At 38.3% G+C, this 18,317-nt stretch overlaps 1 protein-coding gene across 1 annotated transcript; it reads right to left on the bottom strand.

Annotated features, from left to right (window-relative positions):
• Window positions 1-2,258: 2,258 nt before the first annotated feature.
• Window positions 2,259-17,147, bottom strand: pcca (propionyl-CoA carboxylase subunit alpha). The gene is made up of 23 exons (XM_059359290.1): window positions 17,036-17,147; window positions 15,248-15,325; window positions 14,624-14,671; window positions 14,305-14,373; window positions 13,476-13,589; window positions 13,267-13,320; window positions 12,465-12,596; window positions 12,319-12,355; window positions 12,113-12,191; window positions 11,035-11,137; window positions 10,783-10,877; window positions 9,813-9,963; window positions 9,529-9,672; window positions 9,052-9,126; window positions 7,468-7,536; window positions 7,299-7,374; window positions 7,003-7,216; window positions 5,590-5,692; window positions 4,757-4,855; window positions 4,596-4,649; window positions 3,850-3,990; window positions 3,252-3,329; window positions 2,259-2,609 (listed from the first exon to the last, which is right to left on the bottom strand). The coding sequence occupies exons 1-23, from the start codon at window positions 17,087-17,089 to the stop codon at window positions 2,541-2,543; spliced, it is 2,136 nt and encodes a 711-aa protein (XP_059215273.1). The 5' UTR covers window positions 17,090-17,147; the 3' UTR covers window positions 2,259-2,540.
• Between the last annotated feature and the right edge of the window lie 1,170 nt (window positions 17,148-18,317).

Below are 18,317 nucleotides of genomic sequence, written 5' to 3'. Positions count from 1 at the left end.
ATGTATTTTTATTTACACATCAACCCATAAGAACCAAGACCCAGTTATCCTTAAAGGATGCGTACCACATTAAACACATTTCTGATGATTTTTTTTTTTTAAATATTACCCCTAAATGTCAAAGATCTGTGATGTTACAATGGGCATTTATGGTATTTATGTTTATAGTATTTCTTATTTTAAAATTTTAAAAATGACACATTTTCTGCTTACAGAAACACAAATTTGCTTTTTCTTTTGCATCTCCACAACATATATTAGAATTGTGACATTAATTTGTGATGTTTACCAATAAATTATTTTTCAGATTAGTATATGGGAGATTCTAGAAGATTTAAAGTGTCACCACGGGTTCTTATGGGTTAAGGGTTATGGTATGCAACAGGAATCAATGGATGGACCTACATTTTCAAAATAAAAGCACTATAATGTCAATGTATCTTAACCGGGGAACTCAACAACGCTTGTTTTTCCAAAATAACAGTCCCATAGATTGACCGTTTCTTAATCCTTTGATGCACAACATGGTCTAAAGTGACCCGACTAAGCTTTTATATTCTATATCTTTGCAATAAATTAATTTCATCATTCAGTATTGCAGGTTTTCCTCTTTTTGATACTTTAAGTACATTTTGATGTTGATACTTTTGTACTTTTACTTCAGTGAGTTTTGAATGCAGGACATTTACTTGTAGTGGAGTGATTTCACAGTACACTGAAGTAAAGAATCTGAATACTTCTTCCACCACTGATGAAGACACTAGAGAGACTGGTTCTGTCCCATCTGAGATCAATGGTGCAACCTGTGCTGGACCCACTTCAGTTTGCTCACCAGCCTCATGTTGGGGTGGGTGATGCTGTCATTTATCTGCTGCAGCGTGCTCACTCTCTGATTTCTCCAGTGCCTTTATTACCATTCAGCCACATTAACCCTCTGGAGTCCATCTATTTATTGAAAATACACATTTTCTTTACAGTAATAACTTTATTTATATCTGATATGTAGACAAGCTGAGAAAGTTAGTTGAAAGTTCAATCATAGGAGCTTTCACAGTGTGACATTTATGTTTCTAGACCATTTTTAAATTGTGAATTTTCTTTCTACAATGAAAACTATTACTATTTTTAATTTATATGCAACTAGACTGTTTCGTAGTTTTATTATTTATTATTTTTTCTGCTGTTTTTTGTGTGTATAAATGGTTAAAAAAAATGGTACATTTCCATAGAAACCTGTGTCTTTTGTATGTATTTTGGGTTTCTGGCAGCTTAAAATAAAATGAAAAATCTGACTGATAGCCTTGTTTTGTGTGGAGAAAAAGGAGCCATGCATGTGATGTAAGGACAGACTGAAAGATGCTGAACAGAGACAGAAATTAATGCAGAGGAAGTTGACACATTTGGACCAAAATCTCCTGGACTTGAGAGGTTTAAGTGAGTGAGAAGCTGTCAGCTCATCAACTGATTTGGATGAAGATGAAACCACAGTTTACAAAATAATTATATATAAATGTAGGCATATTTCTTGGCACATTGTGAATCATTTGTTTGCAACTTATGAGCTGCACTGTGTCCTCACGGGTTGACCTTTAGAAGGACCCTGTGTATGGAATATGTAACCAGTGGAAAGATAATGTGAATACCTTCTAGTTACACTGTAACCTCGGTTCACAGTCAACACTGGTTTTCTGATCCAAGAATATTTTCAGATTGAGGCCACTTGCATGACGCGTTTGTTCTAGAACAGCATCCTTAAAGGAGTATCCATGTAGCCTGACCACACGGGGATGAAGAAAGGGTTTTTCTTTTAAACTTTATCAATAATCTGCAGAGGTGGAAGAAGTATTCAGATCCCTTACTGCAGTAAAAGTACTAATACCACACTGTGAAATTACTCCACTACAAGTAAAAGTCCTGAAATCAAAACTTACTGAAGTAAAAGTACAAAAGTATCAGCATCAAAATGGACTTTAAGTATCAAAAGTAAAAGTACTCATTCTGCAGAATGGACCCACTCAGGTTGTTTAATATATTCTAAATCAAGCAAATCTAGGAGAAAAAAGTAGCAGATTTATGAGATTAAAAGTGGCAAATCTAGGAGAAAATGGCAAATCTAATAAATCTGCTACTTTTTTTTTTATCTGAGGGTTAAAAGTTATAAAAGTCCCATGTCCATTTTAATGGACTCACACCAGACATTTCAAAACTTAAACCACACATGAACCAAAACTATCAGCAAGGCGAGACATTAAAGTTAGTAAGAAATAGGAACATTATTTATTGCAATAATGGAAAGATTTATAACCATTTTTCCCAAGGTAATTGCATTAAAACAAACTACATGAATGAGTCTCTGTGTCGCCATCAGGGAAACTAAAATATACACTCTGGAGTCAGACAGACAGACGGACCACCGGCTGATAAACGATGCTTCTGTTCCGTTATTGTCCGTCTGGTTGTGGATCTTCCTCCGTGGACACAGAGAGGGTAAGGCTCGTCCTGGTGCTGATGTCACACATCAAAGGTCAAAGGTCGGGTTGTTATTCGAGCTCTACCAGCAGGTCTCCCTCTCCCACCGTCTCCCCCGGCTTACAGTGGACACTCTTCACCTGGAGGACACAATAACATCAACATTTAACCCTCAGGGCCGCTTCAAATGTATGCACACTTGTACTGCTGACTGCAAAAAATTCTCTTAAAATGCAAGCTCTAAAAAAATATTATACATTATTATATTCTACTTTCATTGTACTGATTTTTTTCACCTACATCTGACTTAATTGATATCAAACACTTTTTGGAGGAACACTATAGAAAATCCAGGCTGTGATTTGGTTTAAAAAACTTTTGACATTTAAATCTGCGACTTTTTTCTCGTAGATTTGCCACTTTAATCTCATAAATCACACACTATAGAAAATCCAGGCTGTGATTTGGTTAAAAAAAAACTTTTAACATTTGGAGATTTCTGCAAGAAATTCCTCTTTTTTAGTGACTTGTTTGACCAGCAATTCTGTTCTGTAAACTCCTGAAATACAAAGACTTATTGTCAGTAAACCCAGTAAAGACATCCATCCTCTGAATGCTCTAGGTCTCTAGTTTGTGGTTGTAAAGATCTAAAAAATCAAAAAAAGTCAAAAACAGGTCATTTTATTCAGTGAGGTCAAGTTAAAAAAAAAAGCTATGATGTGGATTAACTCTCTCTCTGCAGGTTTCCACAAGTCAAATTAACTATCACTGTTTTTTGTTACCTTTGCTTGCTTGACAGCAGTCAAACTGTTCTGCATCTTCATGGCTTCGATCACACAGATCTCCTGGCCCTCTGAAACCTGCACACACACACACACAGACATTTCTCATTTTCCAGAATACATGCACTATTTATGACCTATATTAATATATGTGTGACCGCTAGGGAACTGAGTGGAAATTATATAAATACATGGTTAAAATGAACATATCTGTTTAATCAAAATAATCATCTAGTGATATTCTCAATAGCTTTAAAGGATTCCTTTATGCAAAAAAAGTATATTTTGACACCAAGATCGACCTTCTAAGTGGTTTGGAAGACATATTGGTTCTCATAGATTTTATATGGCAGCCAACTTGGATTCGCCATCTTTATTAGTAAAGTCTAGATAGTAGGATTGTCAAAATCCTAACAAAACCAATCCCTAGACAGAGATATGGACACATAGTAGTCTGAAACCAGGGACATCAGTTTGTTGAGTCTCTGCTGTAACGTCTAGGTAGTTAAGGGGTTAAAGATTAGCCAGCAGGTGAAATAACTGCCGTAGATCTGTCCTACAGGTATGTTGTTAACCCCGACATGCTGTGATGACTTACTGTGTCTCCAGGCTTGACGGACACGGCCACCACTGTGCCCGGCATCGGTGATTTCAGGATGCTGCTGGTGTCTTCGGGAACTTTTTCTGGCATGTAGGAGTTGAACTCTGCAGCCAACTTGGACAGAACACGGACCTTAAACTGCATCAGGAAAAGACACAGAATGAGACAAACAGGAAGGTGGTGTCGTGTACTGCAATATAATCAAAGACTTAGTATATATATATATCTAGAAAAAAGTGGCAAATCTCCGATAAAAATGTAGCAGATTTATTAGATTTGTCATTTTCCTCCTAGATTTGCCACTTTTAATATCATCTAATTTTTTTCTCATAGATTTGCCACTATTAATCTCAAATCTGTCACTTTTTTCTTGTAGATTTGCCACTTTTAGTCTCATAAATCTGTGGCTTTTTTCTCAGAGATTTTCCGCTTTTAATCTCATAAATCTACGTTTTTCTCCTAGATTTGCCACTTTTAATCTCATAAATCTTTTTTCTCCTAGATTTGCCACTTTTAATCTCAAATCTGCAATTTTTTTCCCTGTAGATTTACCACTTTGAATCTCATAAATCTGCAACTTTTTTCTTCTAGATTTACCACTTTAGATCTCATAAATCTGCTACTTTTTCTGTTAGATTTGCCACTTTTAATCTCATAAATCTGATACTTTTGTCTCCTAGATTTGCAACTTTTTTCTAGGAATATTTCGTTGGGCCAGGGTCAAGGCAGATTGTGAACCTTACCGAAGTGCCCAGGTACTGCAGGACGATTCTTCCTGAAGCATCTCTGGACAGACACTAAAACAAAAGAGACATCTGTAGTGAATATGCAATAAATATATTATATATTATACAAGCTGAGCCTGTGTGTGTGTGTGTGTGTGTGTGTGTGTGTGTTACTGTACCTGCAGCACCCTGTTGGTGCCGTTGATGGTGAGCGGCAGCAGTGGGGAGGCCAGGTTCCACTGTCCACTCACCTCCACCTTCCCTCCATCCACCTCCACCTACAAACACACATTGTTTTATTAATTATAAGTGTCCCAATGGCTCAGACTCATTACAAAGACACATTTACCTCCTATAGTTACATATTCCCCGCATGACTGGAGTACAAGCTTTGGATTTGATAAAGTTGATGGTGTTTTAATTAACTAATATATTTCCTTGATCAAACATTGGTACATGTTTGTCTTTAAGGCCATTACCAGAAAAGTACCTCCGTACTTAACAAGACTACTTGATTGGAACCATACACACTATTTGACACAATCAAATAATCGGTTAATAATGTGCTGACTGAACGTGGGCTTTTGTTATTGTTTTTTTTAAACTTTTTGTTATGAAGTCATTCATTTTACAGTATACTTAGAAAGAGAGAAAGAAAGAAAAAGAACAAGAACGAAAAGGCACAGATGGAGAAAATATACATATACATATCAGAATTTTGTTTTAATGCCCCGCAACCTGGAACGATCTTCAATTTACACTATATGCCCAGAACATTTTGTCAATTTCGAAGCTTCATTGCAGACTTTTCTGCAACTGTTTTCAGCTTTGGTCATTTTAAAATAGCATTTTTCCTCATCTATTTATCTTGTCTCTTACCTGTATTTGAATTGGTATTTCTGTTTGTAAATGTTCTCGTCGTCACTGTATATGAGGGAACCCTCGGTGCCTTACGAGTTTAAATAAAGTATTATATATCATTCCGTATGTGGATGCAAAATCAAATACTCACTGTATAAACATTTCCTGACTTGGTGACCTCGACAGGATGAGATCCGTCCTCCAGCTCCACAACCAGCTCCCAGCGGCTACAAGCCACAGGAGAGGAAGAAATCCTGAACACACAGAGAGACACACACACCTTTAAAAAACAACAGCATCAAGCCGGTTTGTTGAAGGTAAATTAGCCACACAATAAAAATGTTTGTTCATAAATATCACACATACAAAAACATCTGAAGACATGCAATGATGCAAAAATACATACACACTCTTGTACTTCTATTTTTGTGAGGGCCCTCATTGGAATAGTTAATTCCCTAGCGCCTTAACCTAACCTTCACCATCACAGATAAATAGCCAACCCTAACCCTAACATAAACCTAATTGTAACCTGAACCCTAAAACAAAGTCTGAACTCTCAAACAAGCCTTAAAAGAAGTGAGGACCGGCCGAAATGTCCTTACTCTGTTGGTCAAAAACGTGTTCCGGTCCTCACTATGTAGGAACTATAAGAACACACACACACACACACACACACACACACACACACACACACACACACACACACACACACACACACACACACACACACACACAGACACAGACACACACATAAAAGGACACGTAAAAACTCCAAAATTCACAAGTGGGGGTATTTACTAATGTATTTTATAGAGCTGTATCCGGATACTTGAGTCACGATACGATATTTTTGCGATTTTAAACATTTTTTTATTATCTCCAGTATATTCCTAAAAGTGAGCCAGCTAAAGACTAAAAAATAACACTAAATAAATATTGATACTTTGTGGACATGAATCGATATAATATTGCCAAGCAAAATATCGCGATACTACATATGTTAGAGCCATTTTGTATATTGCGGAGAAGCTGATAAATAATTCAGATTTGATTCATAGTTCTTTATTGAGGTTGTAGGAATGCCTATTGGTTAGTAGTAATTGCACTCTTCTTATTGGCTGAGACGTGTGCAACATCATAATTGCGAACTTTGTTTTAATTAAGATTATGGAGACGAGGAGAGCACACTAGTTTTTGACCGTGCTCATAATTATTATTATTTTTTGGATTGCTGCAGCTTATTGTTTGTCATGCTCAAACAAAAGGTTTTCAATAAACCATAAGAAAGAAACTGTGGGATTTTTTCGGCTTAAGACACGCGTCAACTACATCCTCAGGCTCCATAATTGAAGCGTGCGTTTTAAAGTAAAAATAGACGGAGCCACACTAACAACATATATGAATTGTTTTTCCCCCAACTCTAGTGTCAATGAAGCTCTGCTCCTGCTGGAGCTCGAGTTGAGCCGTATTAAAGGCCTGTAGTGAATTATTCTTCTGTATCTCTTCTTCTAAAGCAGCTGCCGTCTACATCTTACAAATAGTGCTTCCCTGGCCTCCTTACCTCAGGTTCCCCAGGACGTTGTGTGAGCGGAGCTGAGCCGTGATGTAGAGCGCCACGGCCGAGGCCAGCAGCTCGCGGCGTTTCTCCGCCTCCAGCTGGTGACCCTTGAAGCCGTCGGGGTAAACCTCCGGCAGGAAGTTGGTGGTGATGTCTCCGGAGATGAAGCGAGGGTGGGTGATGATCTCCCTCAGGAGGGGAATGTTGTGGGTCACACCTGGAGACAAGATCACCAACCTGAAAGGCTGAAATCCATTTCAAACGTGTCTGTATGTCACTATGGAAACCTGCTGCTGTACCTCTAATAACGTAGTTATCCAGAGCGTCCTCCATCCTGGACAGAGCTTCAGCTCGAGTAGCTCCATATGTTACCAGCTACAGACAGACACCAGAGGGAATTAGTGCAAAAACAAAAAAATAAGGATCACACTATGTAATAAACCATAACATATTTAACACATCACTCACCTTAGAGATCATGGGGTCGTAGTAAATGCTGATGTCACTTCCCTCCGTGATGCCGCTGTCCACACGGACCTGACAGATAAAAGAGGCAGAGGTGAAAATGTTTTTATTGGCAGGAAAGAAACAAACAAACAAACAAACAAACAGGTGAAGCTATGAATCCCCATCTCTCCTTTTCTCTCTCTCGGTACGAAAGTTTAGATAACAACCCACACAGTCTCACACTCAGTACGTTTACGGGAACTTGAAAAAAAAACAAATTATTGCCTTAATCCGACTACTAGTGGTGTCAACAATAATCGATTCAGCGATGCATCGCAATGCGGGGCATGCACGATTCAGCATCGATGCGGCAAAGTGCCATAATCGATTATGTTTATTTCCTGGCCTCCAGTGGAAAGTTGTGGGGGACAGGGTGGGAATTTCACACTCTGGCCTTGATGCCCTGTGAAAAAATGTGCAATTTACGGCCAAGGTGGCCTTTGCGCCGCTGTCAAAGTTCCAGTAAACACAACGCTAACCCGACCCACTCCCCTTCCTTCGAGACATGTGCGCATCAACACATGGCTCATTTGAATATTCAAATGAGCCATGTGTTGATGCGCAGCACAGGTAAGCTAGCGACAAGCTGTTTTGATATGTTGTCACTGAAGTATGTGGTAGTATTTGACAGAACTTAACATTTATGTTTTTATAGAAAGTACTATTGATAGGTAATTACCATTGTATTTGCCTATTTAAAGTCGACTCCTTAACGTTACATTTTTGCGTCATAAAAACTAGCGATAGCTAGCTAGGTGGGATAGCGCTAACGTCTTCCCTACCTCAGGGACAAAGGGCTCGACATTTAGCTGATGTAAATTTCACCTCAGCAGGTTCCTTTTTTATGGCAGGAGGAGGCATTTCTCTTTCCTTACTTTTAGATGAACTCAGGCAGGAGGTTCATTTTGTCATCTTTTCAAAATATAGGCAATAAAATCTATTGTTATTAGGCCTATCTGACTGCTTGTATTGCCCCATGACTGACGAAAAATGTCCCTTGTTGTGTGCAGTATAATTGTGTTGCATCGCAATGCATCGTAGAATCGAATTGAATCGAATCGCTACCTGGTGAATCGTAATCGGATCGAATTGTGAGGGAAGTACCAATGCACACCCCTACCGACTACAACTGGACAACTGAAGTGCATGTAAACGTGTTAGTCCGACTAATGTCGGAGTTCTCCAACTCTGATTAAGACACCCAGATAATGGGATTGGAATTTGATTTTCAACAACATGTATGTATCCACCAAAATCGAATATTAAGCATAGCTCGATAAAACTGTGCATGTAAACACACTGACAGTCTCACACGGTCTTATTTCTTCTATTAATAAATAACAGACTGTACATTTTAAATTTTTTAAATAACTTGTTGTAACAGGGTAGCCTACGCCTTTTCGGTCCAAATGTCTTTTATCAATTTTCTTTCTCTGTTTACTTATTGTTTACTTTGATCAATGTTTTTTTCTGGTTTCTTACTTCTCTATTAATGACATGTATTGACCGAAATAAACGGGAACTAAACGAAACAGTCTCACTCACGTTGCTGAGGTTGATGGGCTCTTGGTACTGAGACAACCTTCCGATGGAGGGAAGACCAAAAGACTTGTACGGATCCTGAACAGATGGAAAACAGAGTTATTATCAGGTTTTACTCACAACAGCTGTAGAATTACATCAATGACACACACAGACACACACACACACACACACAGACACACAGAGACACACACAGACACACACACACAGACACACACACAGAGACACACACACACACACACACACCGAGACACACACACACACCGAGACACACACACACACACACACACACCGAGACACACACACACACACACACACACACCGAGACACACACACACACACACACACACACACCGAGACACACACACACACACACACACACACACACACACAGAGACACACACAGACACAGACACACACACACACACACCGAGACACACACAGACACACAGACACACAGACACACACACACACACACACCTCAGCGTAGACTCTGCTCTCGATGGCCCAGCCATTTATGGGTATATCTTCCTGTTTGTGCTTCAGTTTGTAACCCTTGGCAACCCTGATCATCTGCTCCACCAGGTCCAGGCCGGTGATGCACTCTGTGATCGGATGCTCCACCTGGGGTCAAAGGTTAAAGACAGAAGATTGACTGTGCATTCAAATATCAATACCACCGTACCAGAATAAGTTTTAATAAACCAGCATATGATAGAGAAGATAAGTTAAAAATGTTAGGAGGAAGCATACTGCACACTGACCTGTAGCCTCGTGTTCATCTCCAGGAAGTAAAAGTTCTTCTTAGAGTCCACCAGGAACTCCACGGTGCCGGCGGAGGAGTACTGCACGGCCTTGGCCAGCTGCACCGCCTGCTCCCCCATCGCCCGCCGCGTCACCGGGTCCAGGAAGGTACTGAGAGGAGACACGACACCACAGTCAGCTCAGGTTAAACTAAACTACTTCTACAGTTCCAGAATAAAAACTCAAGCTCATCTCTTTGGTGCTGAGCTTTGCACAGCTGGATATGCTGCTACAATGTATGAGGTAGAGGTGGAGAGTTGTTTTTTTATTTAATTTTAATTTAAAAAAACATATGGTACATCAATACATTTCATCATCATAAAAATGTACCTTTGATTTGTATCTATTTTTATATATATAAAAAATTTAGATAGTCATTATTAGACCACCCATTGTTTTCTCCAGTTTGTTGTTCATTTTAATGTCTGGTACAACTACTACACCTGTACAACTAAAGGTACACACACACATATATATATATATATATATATATATATATATATATTAATTAAACATCTGCGAATATAGATTAAAAGTTTGAGAATAAATATCAAAAGTCTGAGAATATAGATTAAAAGTTTGAGAATATAGATTAAAACCTTTAATATATTCTCAAGTTTCAATCCATATTCTCATTGAATCAAAATTCGTCGTGGCAGACAATACGATAAATATTCTGATATAACAAAAAATCCATATAACATTGTATTGTGATCTTGTGACCACTATTCTTTACAAAGAAAAATAAAACTGTTGAACAATCACTGTGGCAAAAGGTAAAAGGTGTAATTTATTTTAAATTTAGCACTAATGTACTACAAGGCTCCAACTCCGTTCTAACTACGTTGCTGTAGATCGTAGAGTTTTGCTGATTTTTTGCAGCTTTTTTCTGATATTTTTGTGCAGAAAACAAGACGGTCCAACACCAACCTGGGAGCTTCTTCCACCACCTTCTGGTTCCTCCTCTGGATGGAGCACTCCCTCTCATTGAGCCACAGAGCGTTACCGTGTTTATCAGCCAGAACCTGCAACAAGCACACAGTATTCTCTGGTTCTCTATGGTTCAGGAGAGGCAACAGGGCTGTTTTTTAGTGAATTACATCTGACATAATTAAAATTGTATGTCCCAATCACACCCAAATTGACAAACTGTCAACACTGAATGACCTCAGCGTGTCCCACCTGTATCTCGATGTGTCTGGGGTTGTCTATGAACTTCTCGATGAGCAGCCGGTCGTCTCCGAAGCTGGACGCTGCCTCCTGGGACGAGAACCGGAAACCTTCCCTGTTACAGGACACAAGTGGCAAGGTGGCGATCAATAATTGTTGACAAATAATTGTAGGGCCGGGACTCGATAAAAAAGAAAAATCTAATTAATTAGAGGCTTTGTAATTAATTAATCGAAATTAATCGCATTTTAATTGCATATAAATATTTGACCTGAGAACAGTGAGAAGTAATTTTTTTTCACATGGATTTTTAGTATACCATTGAATAATGACTGAATACATAAGCTTAAGCAACAAAAAAATTGTCCAACAGACCAGTGCAATTTTTTCCATTAAGTGAAGCAATAGCATATTTAGAAATATAGTACATTTCATAAATTCAGGTAGCCTATAGGTAGGTAGACCTTCTGTAAACTAGAATACTTTGGTTCAGTACATTCAGAACATTGGAAACCCTGACTATTAGAAAACATCTCTCTGTTGCTTCAGAGGCCATAACAGACTTTGTTGATTTACCAACAGCTGGTTTAAAAAAAATCAAATTAATTTCACTCCAACTTCAGTCCACGCTAGCTACCACACTAGCCGCTAGCTGCTATATGTTTAGCATTGAGGTGATACTTGAGGCTTGATGTGCTGCGGTGATATGTGAATTCCTTGTTGCATAGCAACACAACCATGCTCTTATCCACGCTTCCATCCGTTGGTTTTTAGTAACTAAATGTCCCATCATCCACGGGGCCAACCAAAGGTCTCATCAGCTTCTTCCTTCATGTTCACTGTGGTTTGTTGTTGTCTCAACTCATGAACGCTAGTTGGTGCTCCAGTATAATCGGCCCGCCTGAAACTCATCCAGTGAGAAACGTTCCGCGGTGCAAAAATAAGTGTGATTAAAATGCGTCAATTTTTTTAACACGTTCATTTTTATGTAATTAATTAACCTTAATTAACGCGTTAAAGTCCCGGCCCTAGTTGTTTTCATTAATAACGTTGATGTTTTGGCTGTAACATGAAGAGAGAAATAAAACACCTCGTCTCTTCGTCGTTCCAGGCGATCCTCATTCCTTTCCCTCCTCCTCCTGCAGACGCTTTGATCATAACTGGGTAACCTGGAAACAAAGAAAAGATAAATCAATATTGGCTTACACTGCTGTGTCTGAGGCAGCTTTTTCTCTCATTTTCCAGGTGTTTTCCAGGTGTTTTCCAGGACGTTTGGGAACTCTATCAATGACTCACCGATTTCCTGTGCGATCTTCACAGCGTCGTCAGCGTTCTGAGACAGAGATACAGAGAGAGTTCATGGTTACTGATGATGAACCAGAGCATGAACTGGCTTTTTTTTTTTCATTATACCGTGACTCTGTGAACCCTTTAAAAGTTACCTTGACGACTCCATCAAATCCCGGGATGGTGTTGACTTTAGCAGCCTTAGCGATCAGCTTGCTCTCTATTTTGTCTCCCATGGCCTGGATGGCGTGGGTGTCTGGGCCGATGAACGCCACATCCTCTGCTGCCTAGCAACAAAACAATAATAACAATCTACCATCAATCTACCATATGGTACTAGTAATAAAAACAACACTATAAGGAGAACAAAGTGCTGAAAAGCAAAAAATGATGTAAATCTCTACACTCAAAGTGGAGGTGAAATTGAAAAAGTGTCATCATTTAAGTATCTGGGTATTTGGCTTGATGAGAATTTGTCTTACAAAACCCATATAGAGAACCTTGTAAAGCTGAAACCAAGGTCAGGATTTTATTATCGAAATAAGGTTCGCTTAACTATGTTAGCCAGGAAAAAACTTGTACAGGATACAGGATTATGTTCTCTATATGCATGCTACATCTTGTACAAACCTAGTATCCCTGGGAAAATTTAAAGCAATTCAAACAGTCCATGTTACTGAAAAGTGCACTTGTTTTACCTGAGCTGGATTCAGTACTTTTCTGTATGTATAATGTGCGTATTGCCTATTTTTCTTTTTTGCTGTTTTTACTAAATGTTCCCGTGTTTTGTCACTGTCATTTTAATCTGTAACTGGCAACCAATCTTGGCCAGGTCTGCCTCGAAAGAGAGATGCAATCTCAAGGGACTTCCTGGTAAAATAAAAGTTAAATAAAAAAATTAAAAATCCCATCACAACAGTAAAGTGTTAAGAGAAAATATGTGTATGAATTACTCACCAGTCGCTTTGCAAACTCTTTGTTTTCAGACAGAAAGCCGTAGCCAGGATGAACCTGTACAAGGACACAACAGGATTTGTCTCAAAGGTTTTCAAACACAAAACTATAATTCTGATTCTATAAACTAAGAGATAAAGTATCACCATCTGACCAGTTGAATGGGACTCAGTGGGACTATGTGATAATAAGACCTATATGTAAATGCTTACAGCTTGAGCTCCAGTCAGTCTGATGGCGTCCATGATGGCGTCCATGTTCAGGTAGCTCTTACTGGTGGGGGCGGGGCCGACACACACCGCCTCGTCAGCCATCTTCACATGAACCTACAGACACACACAATCAAATTCAATCAAGAATTGTTTTGTAAAATAAGAGAAAAAATTCTCAGTTCTGAATTGGGAGGCAGCCTTGTATGTAAAGAGGAGATGTGTGGGGACCAGAGAGCCTGTATAACATTTCTCTTGTATGAAAAATGTTCTACAAATAAAGTCTGATTGATTGATTGAGTGATTACTGGAGTGTTGGTCGCACACATAATGCTCCACCAGTTCACACTGTTCCTGGTGTAAATATCACGGCTTGAAATGACAGTCTGAAGTGGACTCGTGTGAAAAACACTGTAATGCAAATTGGATTTGGCATTTATAATCCCTGTTATCCCCTTTTTTTATGGTTCAAATTTTATTATCATTTTATAACACAAGGTTGCAAAACAAAAGGTCTAGCTTCAGTCCCTTCTGTTTTAGACATTTTGGGCAATAAGTTGTAATGTTGTAATGTTGTCGTTGTACCACGACAGTCGGGTGATTTTAAGTTTTAAGAACGTGTTTTTATTTCACGACATACAATTGTTGTCATTTCACAGAAAAAAAAAGAGTATATATATCTCTATTCTCTCAGGTTTAACTCAGTGGCTGGTTCAAATGAGTTTTAATCTCTGATAATAGGACTAAAGGAAGCAACAGGCTAAATAAAGAATGTGGGCTGGGGGAAACCTTTTGTCTCAATACTCATTTTCATCACTGGATGGAGACTTACAGCGCTGGAGTCGACATCACTGTGCACAGCTACAGTCTGGATGCCCATCTTCTTACAGGTCTTAATCACCTGGTGAATAAAAAAAACACACATTAACACTGATTCTTCACTTTATAGTCTAAGTCAAATATTGAGGATTACATTATGGTTACTAATTGCTACAGTACGTGTTGCAAATGTACAAAATTTTACAAAATGTTTGTGGCTAAAAGTGCTGAAAAAGATTCTGCACCGCTGAGTTTTCAAGTGAGTTCAACAGTAATTGAACAACAGTTTGTTTTAGATTTAATTCAGATCTCTGGTTGTCAGCCGGTCTTACCCTGCAAGCAATCTCTCCTCTGTTTGCAATCAGGACCTTATCAAAGGTCTGTGGAAGGAAAACAACAGAAATATTAGCAGTTTATCATTGACACAACAAGGACTTTCTTCACCTACGACCCAAGTCCAAAACAGTTAAAGTAAGATGTAAAATAGAAACAGAATTCAGAGTGTGAACATAGAATATATTAACTTTGTATAATTTTCAATAGAATACATGTCAAAATGATGCAAAGCAAATGGTTGAATTCTGTTTTATTCAGGTTTTAGACACATCCCAACTTTTCTGGATTTAGGGATCCGAGTATGGCATTTGTTTTAGAAATCACACCTTCTTCTTCTTATCAATGATACATAAATCACATTTCTACAGCTCCTCAGTCAAACAGGGAGGCAGGCACCTTTGTGTCATTGTTTTGTTTGTATTTTCATTTAGCTATGTAATTTAAGTATAGTTATTTATAGGTTTAAGAGGGAAGGTCACTATAAGCACTTTGGGCTTTTTGATCTTTCCTGCACATTTTATCTGTTTCTTGTACTGTCTTTTCTTTCTTTATGATTGTATGTTTCTTCTGAGTGCAAACAACAATAAATAAAATAAATAGAGAGGAGAGCTATGCATTACCTTTTCGCTGGAGTTGTAGACGGTGGAGTATTGAGCGTTGGAGTGAACTGCACAGCATCTGGGCTGACATGATGCATACTGCAAACAGACAGATACACAACATTAGGCTACCATCGCATTTCATTCATTGTTATTTTTTCCAATGGGGCACCATGTCAGTATATCGTGGCTCATCACAACAAAATACTACGTAGTTTTATCAAGGCTGCAAAGTTTCGTCAGTTTTTGCACATCCCAAAACCTTAAACCAAATCCTTAAACCTTGTCTGAGAAATGAAAATTAATCCAAATTTACAGTGAGATTTTTTGTTTTGTTTCAAGTTCAAGCATCCTAAGCCCCTCACACATTAGAGGTGGGGGAAAAAACTGATAAAGCATACTATCACAATATTTTTTGTGGCAATATTATATCAATTCATGACCGCCAAGTATTGATATTTTGCGTTCACTTTACTGCAGTAACTCCCTGTGGCTCTGACGGAAAAAATTAGACGAAATGAAACGGTTATTTCTTTACATTTTAATTTATCATTGGTGTAGGCCCAAAGCAATCTGTATTCTTCAATTGTAAAAATGTGTAGCTTATAAACGGCATTAAAACAAATGTTATAACATTTTAATTGCACTAAAATGTGCATCGTAGCTTACGAGAGTCGACGGCCCAGTGCCTTTACCACTACATTTATAAAACTTCAGTTCTACATTTGAGTTTCTAGCTTCAATTCCAAATCTCCTGAGATATTTCTTCAGTGTCAAGCCTCTCATTTGCATTTTTTTGTCCAAAAATGGCTCTTTTGTTAGTAAATGTTGCCGACCCCTGTACTAGAAGATCTAAGGAATCTATAGGCACCATGTGCAGGATATCATGTCGGGAAGTTGTTGAAATAATGCTGCAAAGTTTGGTTATTTTTTATGTTTCATTCAAGAAACATTGAGAGCAGTGAAGCTTGTTGTTTTTGAAAGTTTGATAAAACAGTTGTTGTCATCCATACATGTTTGATATTAGTTCAGTTCAGTTTCACTGAATACTTTGTTGGTCAGTCTGTGGGTTTGATTCTCATTGTGGAGAAATTTGTTTATTTGTTTATTGAATGGATCCCCATTAGCTGACGCCTTGGCGACTGCTAGTCTTCCTGGGGTCCCTAAAAAGACATATAACATGACATACAAAAAACATAAACAAAAACAGTACATACAAGAAAAACAATAATAAAAAGACTGAAGTGAGATGAATAGACTGAGAATTTTCTCTTATTGGACAAAACAAATCATGATTGAATTGAATTTTGAGGACACAAAATGCAGTTAAAACAGTTAAATCACAATATATTGTATCTCAATACTCATCATATCGCAAAATGCTTAAAATCGCAATAATATCGTATCGTGACTCAAGTATCGGGGATAAAATCGTATCGTGGGACATGCTGATTCAATTGCTTTGGTCGAAAAGTTGTATTTTTCAGCTGTTCAGTGAGGTTGCTAAGGCAAGTAAAGGTAATTACAAATGTTAAACAAACAGACAGACAAAAACAAAGTCTAAATGTTAAACTGCAGCATAACGGAACATGTTGCTCTGCCGCTGTCACACAGACAACTATTTCAACTGTTTACTTGTCACGTTTTGGCAACAAACTTTGTTTTTTAGTGTCTATTCTGATCTCAGAGATATTCACGTGTGTGTTATCTCTCTGCTGGTTTGTCTCTTATTATAAACAGGTTATGCATTAAACTGTCCAGTCATCATTCGCTGCAGACACACAGCTGTCGACATGTTTAATAACTCACCTTTGCAGCAAACAGCAGCTTGTTCAGTGATGGTGAGAGCCTGTGCGCCGCCATGTTTCCACTCGGTGACGGTCACACAGATATTTCTCAAATAGAAGGTCTAGGTGGGTGAAGGCATGTCCCGCCCCCCCGCCGCCTCCCATTGGCTGATCCGCGATAGCTGTTCAGCCAATCAGAGTGCAGGACAGACAGGAGCGTGACAGCTGGGGTTATATAAAAAGGGGGATTTCTGCAGAAATGTCCATTGTTGGAACATTTAAACTTATACAATGTTTTTACTGAACCCATTGGCTTCATAAATGACAGCTTTAAAATCTTTTTGTACCTTTAGACCTATTTGACCCTTTGAAATATGTGTTTTCTTTAAGTAATCGCCAAAAATACATCACTATAAAAACAGGCATTATCGTCAATTTTTTTAATTTCCGACAGTTCTTGAACAGATTTCCAATTTAAAAAAATGATTTTTCATTGATGATTTAAGACATAACTAAGTTGTTCACACGTCTGCAGATGTATGTGATTAAAAGTGGCAAATCTACGAGAAAAAGGTAACAGATTTGTCTCTAATCTCATTAATCTGCTACTTTTTTCTTGTATATTTGCCATTTTTTTTCTCGAAATATTATCCCCCTCCCCGGTGTCTGTATATACAGTAATGGAAAAAATTATTAGACCATTGCTTTCTTCAATTTCTTGTTCATTTTAATGCCTGGTGCAACTAAAGGTACATTTGCTTGGACAAATAATTATAACAACAAAAAAAGCTCACAAGAGTTGAATTTAAGAGCTGATATAATTTTCCATGGCTTTCTTAATAATGATTTTGGTTATTGTCAAGAAAACCATGGAAAATGTCTGGATATCAGCTCTTGAATTAAACTCTTATGAAATACTTTTGTCGTTATCATTATATTTGTCTTAACAAATGTACCTTTAGTTGTTCCAAGTTATTTAACATTTATTTTAATAAAGTTTGTCAAAGGTGTCATTGAGTTCACATAGCTGGCAGCTAATGCTCCCTGCTCATCACTCTGATTGGATGAAGGCTCGGGGGCGGGTCATGCCTCTTGCCTCACCCACCTAGGAATAAAAGAACAACCGCAGACGGCCCACGGACGACTCGTTTCCTGTTTCTGTACAAGGAGGGTAGCAGGAGGAGAAGACACGGGGTCATATTATCGGGAGTACAACGCATGCGCAGTTTACCTGGAGCTGCGACGTTGGTGACAGCAGTAAAAGTACATTTACTAAAGTACTATACTTAAATGCAATTTTGAAG

This window comes from Centropristis striata, chromosome 20 (genome assembly GCF_030273125.1).
Source record: "Centropristis striata isolate RG_2023a ecotype Rhode Island chromosome 20, C.striata_1.0, whole genome shotgun sequence".
NCBI classification, from domain to species: Eukaryota; Metazoa; Chordata; class Actinopteri; order Perciformes; family Serranidae; genus Centropristis; species Centropristis striata.
Note: the sequence above shows the minus strand (reverse complement) of the source record. Positions and strands in the feature narration are given on the sequence as shown.